Source organism: Cibotium barometz, chromosome 36 (assembly GCF_041138505.1).
Source record: "Cibotium barometz isolate CiBa-2024 chromosome 36, ASM4113850v1, whole genome shotgun sequence".
NCBI lineage: Eukaryota > Viridiplantae > Streptophyta > Polypodiopsida > Cyatheales > Cibotiaceae > Cibotium > Cibotium barometz.
In genome coordinates, this window is record NC_141081.1 from 43,906,553 (window position 1) to 43,912,638 (window position 6,086).

The 6,086-nt window shown below is 46.2% G+C and overlaps 1 protein-coding gene across 1 annotated transcript; it reads left to right on the top strand.

Annotated features, from left to right (window-relative positions):
* The first annotated feature begins 1,964 nt into the window (after positions 1-1,964).
* LOC147617924 (uncharacterized) lies at positions 1,965-5,400 on the top strand. Its single transcript, XM_086776185.1, has one exon. It carries the CDS (start codon positions 2,364-2,366, stop codon positions 4,932-4,934), a length of 2,571 nt encoding a protein of 856 aa, XP_086632311.1. The 5' UTR covers positions 1,965-2,363; the 3' UTR covers positions 4,935-5,400.
* Positions 5,401-6,086: the final 686 nt, after the last annotated feature.

A 6,086-nucleotide genomic window follows, 5' to 3' on the forward strand; every position in this document is an offset into this window, starting at 1 on the left:
CATCATTTTCACATTATGTGAGTTTGAGAAAACAGGCATAGGTTAAGGGAGGGACCTAGCTTTAAAGAATAAGAAATACTTGTATTTCAGGGGGGGTGTTGAAATATAGGAAATCCAAGTATTAGTAGTGTGGTGGATGCAATCTTTTTAGACTAAGGTAGAGTGGAGTGTCTAGCATGGTGACACATGGCTCACATGCGTGTGCAACATGTTGTCTTCTCTCTCTCCCTCCTCATTCCATTGTGTTGAGTCTATTCTTTATGTGTGTGCAAGAACTTGTGAGCTCTAGTTTTTCCTCATCTCATAATTTTAACAAACACACCGTCCCACCTATCCGGTGTGTTTGTTAAAATTCTTTATGTGTGTGCAAGAACTTGTGAGCTCTAGTTTTTCCTCATCTCATAATTTTAACAAACACACCGTCCCACCTATCCGGTGTCCGATGGTGGTGAAACTTTGAGAATGGAGGGGTAGAAGTCCCAACCTAGAAGCTGGCGGCGGTGAAATTTCTTGCACCTATGGGCTTCATTTGATTACAAGAATGGCATGTTAAATAAAGGCATATAGTACATAGCAATGAAGCAAAATGGTTTTCCTACAGCTACATCTACTTAATCTTCTCCATTTTCAAGGCTTGGACACCTTGGTGAGTTTCCATAAAAGCTTATGGGCTGATTTTCGTATTTTTTTTCTATTGAGTTTCATCAAAAAATCAAGAAAGGAGCTACTTTCTATTGCCATAAACTTGAAGTTTCATCATAATGGCAAGATTAGCTTCATCCTTTATCCTTGTTGATTAAGAAATCATTCTAATGGAGCTTCATTGCTTTATTTCTTGAATCTTGAGGGTTTGTGGCAAGTTTTTCATAGCCATGGAAGCCACATACATGCTTATGTTGCCTGATTGGTGGTTTGCACTTGAGTCTACATCAAATCGGTGACTCTTTTGGCAATAATGGCTTCATATGGGCAAGATTGATTGCATTTTGGTGAGTGGGAATGATTATGGCACATTGCATGCATAATGGTGTATGGGGGATATGCTATGACTCAGATGGATGGCTTTCATGTTTTTCCTTTAGCCTTGGGTGAAAGATTTGGTACCGGATACATTGTAAAGCTTATGATTTGGCTTACATCTATAAGTGTCATTTGTAAGTGATTTACACTCTCATCCATCTCTAAGATTTCATTTGATTCTTGCATAAGTAGAAAGCTAGATATGTGGTGAGGGTACCTTGGCAATAAGGAAAAGTGGCCAAGGAGAGTGCAGCTTGAACTTTCTGTGCCATGAGTGCTATGGGAAAGCAATACGGAAAGGGATTATGTACAATGGTGGTGAAGACTTGGCCCAAACTCTTGCCCTTGGATATCAAACTTGGGTAAGAGGGTTGGAAGAGCTTGGACCGGGAATTGGCAAGCTTCAACGTGCTCCATCGACACAAATCCATTGGTATTGCATTGGTACAATGGGGTAAGTGGAGATGGAACTTTGCTGATGCTGGGGTTTCAAGTGCTGGAGACTGGGAGAAAGGGTTGCGCTAATAAACGAGGCTTAACAAACATCAGTTGGACAATGGAGATGAAGGTGATAGACAACCATGAGCAGAAGAGGTGTGAGAGGTGGCAAATGGAAGACAGGCATCTCAGAGCATGAGCATTGCAGAGGGGAAACACAAGAGATGGTTTGCGTGATGACATGGAAACCCAGTTGGTCAGTAAGCGTGGAAACAAGAGCTTTGAATTGATAAATTGCAACCGATTGCCGATTTTGGTGCTGCGTGGAAACTGGCCCTTATACATTCTCTTAAGCGATCATAAACGCGCAAAGTATTGGTCGAAGGATCCAGGTGGCGGGCAATCGAGTGTAAAAGGGCAGGTTTGAGATGTTATTTTGAATGATGGGTCATCTAGTGCAGGTCGGTTGGCGAGTAGGTTAGGCGGCGCCGGCGCGCATGCCTCATAAAAGAAACACTTTTATCAGCATTCGCACAGAAAAGGGTTCAAAAAAAGAGTGGACCGCAGACAAAGGCGGAGTGTCTCCTAATTGCACGATTGCTGTGCAGCTTATCCCTTAGCTGCCGGGAATGTCGAGAACAGACACTACCGGACCCCTACTCCTCGTCTACCAATCTGTAGACACGCTTCACACATCTGTCGTGACTCGTACCTTTAGAACTTGCCGGCACGCTGCAAAAATCGGAGGCGTAAACTTTACATGAAGCCATGTGAAAGTTGCCGGAAGATCATACGTACTAGCTGCCGGGACTCTCAACATTAAGCTTCCGGAAATCTATGAGGTAGAAGGAGGAGGAGGAGGCATCACATAACCAGCTCGTCACCGGGTAATTGGAATCGGCGAAATGCCACAAGCTAGGCTTCTCCTTGTGCTGCTTGTCCTCTTTGCCGGTAAGTGTCGATCGGCGCCGGTCGACGACGACCTCCGTTGTGTGAAATTCTTTCTGCAGCGAACTTCCGGCAGCACCTCCACGTGGGTTTTCGCCGGATCATCATCATCACCAGCAGCTCCCTGCAGCCTTCTCCGTGGCCCTGTAGCTCTTGATTCGGAGAGTTCAAGATTCCGTGTAGACTGCAGCCCTGATGCAGGCTATGGAGGACAAGTCAGAGTAACAAGCCTTCTGCTAGAAAGCATGAAGCTTTCCGGCAGGTTTCCGGCAGGAACCCTCGGGAATCTCACGTCTCTCGTCCAGATGAGTTTGTTCAACAACTCTCTGACGGGGGCTTTGCCGCAGGAGCTATGGCGACTCTCGGAACTGAGGTATCTTTCTCTCTCACACAATCTGTTTTCTGGCAAAGTTCCTGCCGGAATCTCGCTTCTGTCCAAGCTTTACAGGTTCGATTTAGCACAGAACCAACTTTCTGGCCCTCTTCCTGCAGAGTTTGCTCAGCTCTCTAACCTCCAATATCTCTATCTTTCCTTCAATCTGTTCTCACAAGCTGATCTGCTTGCCATGCCGAGACTTCGCGTCTTGAATGTCTCACACAACCGCCTAGATGGCCCCCTTGCCATTTCCAACCCATCAGCATTGGCCCCACTTTCCACCCTTGATATGTCGTACAACCTCCTCTCAGGCTCCCTCTCCGTATGCCAATATCTCACATCTGTCACCTACCTAGACCTCAGCCACAACTCATTCCATGGCGATGTCTCCTTCTTGGCTTTGCCATCATCCCTGCAATGGCTAGACCTCTCCTCTAACCAGCTCACAGGGGACCCTTCCCTTAACTTATCTCAGCTCTCTCACCTTACCCATCTTGGTTTAGCTGGAAATGACTTTATGCCCAACCCCTTTCAATGGATACTCAGTTTTCAACACCTCGAATCCCTAAGCCTTTCACATGCCCGCCTTATCGGTGCCATCCCTCTAGGCATAGGCAATCTCACAAACCTTACCCTACTAGATCTCTCTCACAATGAGCTCAATGGCAGTATCCCCTACTCTCTGGTAAATCTGCATTCCCTCGCTTACTTAGACCTGTCTTATAACAATCTTGTCGGTGACACCTCCATGCTCGCCAATCTGAGTTCTCTTACTTATTTCAACTTCTCCTTTAACAATCCAACAGGTTGTGTAGCTCCTAACTTAAGGGACAAATTCGGGCCAGATTCCTTCAAAGGACTTTGTGAGCCTTTTGCTGCAGATATACCTCAAATTGGCCGAAAACACATCATAAGGCATAATGCAAACTTGGGCATCATCCTTGGCACTATAGCCATGGGCATTGTCTTATGTTGTGTAGTTGCAGGTGGCTTACTATTGTGTAGAAGGAGAAGCACTGCTGGCTTGCTCCTGTGTGGAGGAAGTACTGCTACAGGGTTTGTTTCAAGGAAATCTCCTCAGGAGGAGAAGTATGTGTCTGGCCCATACTCTTTTGAGACTGACTCTGGTGTATGGCTGGCGAATGTGAAGAATCCCAGCTCTGTCCCTGTGGTGATCTTTGAAAAACCACTCTTAAACCTTACCTTTGCAGACCTCCTGAAAACCACATCAAACTTCAGCAAAGAGTCACAGCTAACAGAAGGGGGCTTTGGTCCTGTTTACAGAGCCAATCTACCAGGTCACCTCGATGTTACAATTAAGGTGCTTATTGAAGGAAGGATACTCAATGATCAAGAAGCAGCACAGGAGTTTGAAGTGCTTTCAAAGATCAAGCATCCAAATTTGGTGCTCCTGTTGGGTTTCTGTGTGGTTGGAGATGAGAGGCTTGTGATCTATGAACACATGGAGAATGGGGGTCTTCACAGGTGGTTGCATGATTTGCCAGTGGGAACACAGCTGGATGATTGGAGCCAGGACTTGCAATGGGAGCCAGCTGACATCGAGGCACCTGCTTGTGGTGAGCTCGGCTTTTGGGACAGGAGGCATAAGATAGCTTTGGGCATTGCAAGGGCTCTTGCATTTCTGCATCATGGGCTCTTTCCTCAGGTTGTGCACAGGGATGTGAAGGCAAGCAATGTGCTCTTGGATGCCGAGTTCGAGCCCCATCTAGCAAACATGGGGCTGGTAGGGCTTCTTGCAGCCAGTGATGAGGGGCTTTTTGCTGGGAGCACCCCGGGCTATGCACCACCAGAGTATAGGCAGCCAGGAAGCAAGGTAAATGCCAAGGGAGATGTCTACAGCTATGGTGTTGTGCTGCTTGAGCTTGTGACAGGAAAGAGGCCTGTAGGTGACTTCTACCATGACGGCTACACAGGCAACTTGGTTGGTTGGATTCGGATTTTGATGAAGGAGAAGCGGACTCATAGGGCTCTGGATCCAAGGATCTCATCTGAGAGAGGCCCTATTTCAGAAATGCTTGAAGCTCTTCGCATAGGTTACTTATGTACTGCAGAGCTGCCTGCTAAACGGCCCACCATGCACCAGATTGTGGGTCTCTTGAAAGACATAGAGCCCAATGGCACCTCCCCTTGAGAAAACATGTCTCGTGTTACTTCTAAGTGGTGGTGGCATATTTACCTTGTATACAAGCTTGGGTCTCTTGAAGTCATCTAAGCTTACCCCATGGTTTACATGCACCTCAAACTTGCATTAGTCTCTTTCGTTGTCATGTTGTGCAGTATTTGGCTGTGCTTCTAAAAATGTGATGTGTTCCAACCATGTTACCTCATCCACCATATTGGTGACTTCAATTCTAAAGTTATGCATAGATGAGGCGGCTGGAGACTGTGGCTCTTCTAGAACAATCTCTAATACCTCTTCTTCCACCTCTTCCCCTAGTGTGGGATCCTCTCTTTGATCTCTTCTTCTACTCCAGTTCTTTCGTTTGTTTTGCCAATTAGTGCGGATGACTCTTGTATGGCCTCTTCCTTGGTCCCTGGCCTCCATGCTGTTTTTAATTTTTGTAAAAAAATATATCATTTGAATTCATTTTGTATCTGTATTGTTGACTCGTGGAAATCACGTCGTGAATAAGCCACCGAAACGTTTTTTTGCCTACCATTAATTAATTAGTTGTGGATTTAGAGGCCACCAAAATCATCTTTTTTATGTTTGAATTAATTAAATAACCAATAGTTGAAACTTTTTCGTGGGTTTAATTTTTTAAAAGCCTATATTAAGTATTGAATTTTCATGAATTTGCATATTGGAAACTGGTCACTCAGACGTCTCATCGGAGTAGCGTTGCTGTGTGTTATACCACTCCTTGCGAGAGAGCAAGAGAGGCCTTGCAATCTTGCCTTAAGTGTATGTGTGTTGATCCCTCTCTGGTGAGCGGCACCCCAACAATCCCTAATCGTGCAGGCTAAACGCCTGCCTCTCTCTCTGTCTCCCTCTCTCTCTTCTATTGAGGGTTACAGGCTGTGGAGGAGGAGAGTCTGGAGGAGGGCATCCAGGTGGGCGGGGAGGAACACAAGGGAGAGTGATACGGAGGAGGCAGTACTCTCTCTCTCTCTCGCTCTCTGTGTCGATTGAGGGTTACATGCTGTGGAGGAGGAGCAGGGGAGGCAGGCCTTAAATTTGAAGCCCAATGTCGGGCTTCCTCGATGTACTGGTGACACCTTGTGTCAAAATCTTGGGCTTCAAATGACTCTCTGTCTCAGGCTTCCCACATTACCACACATG

Coding starts and splice junctions, on each gene's coding strand:
- LOC147617924 (XM_086776185.1), top strand. CDS start 2,364: ATGCCACAAGCTAGGCTTCTCCTTGTGCTGCTTGTCCTCTTTGCCGGT.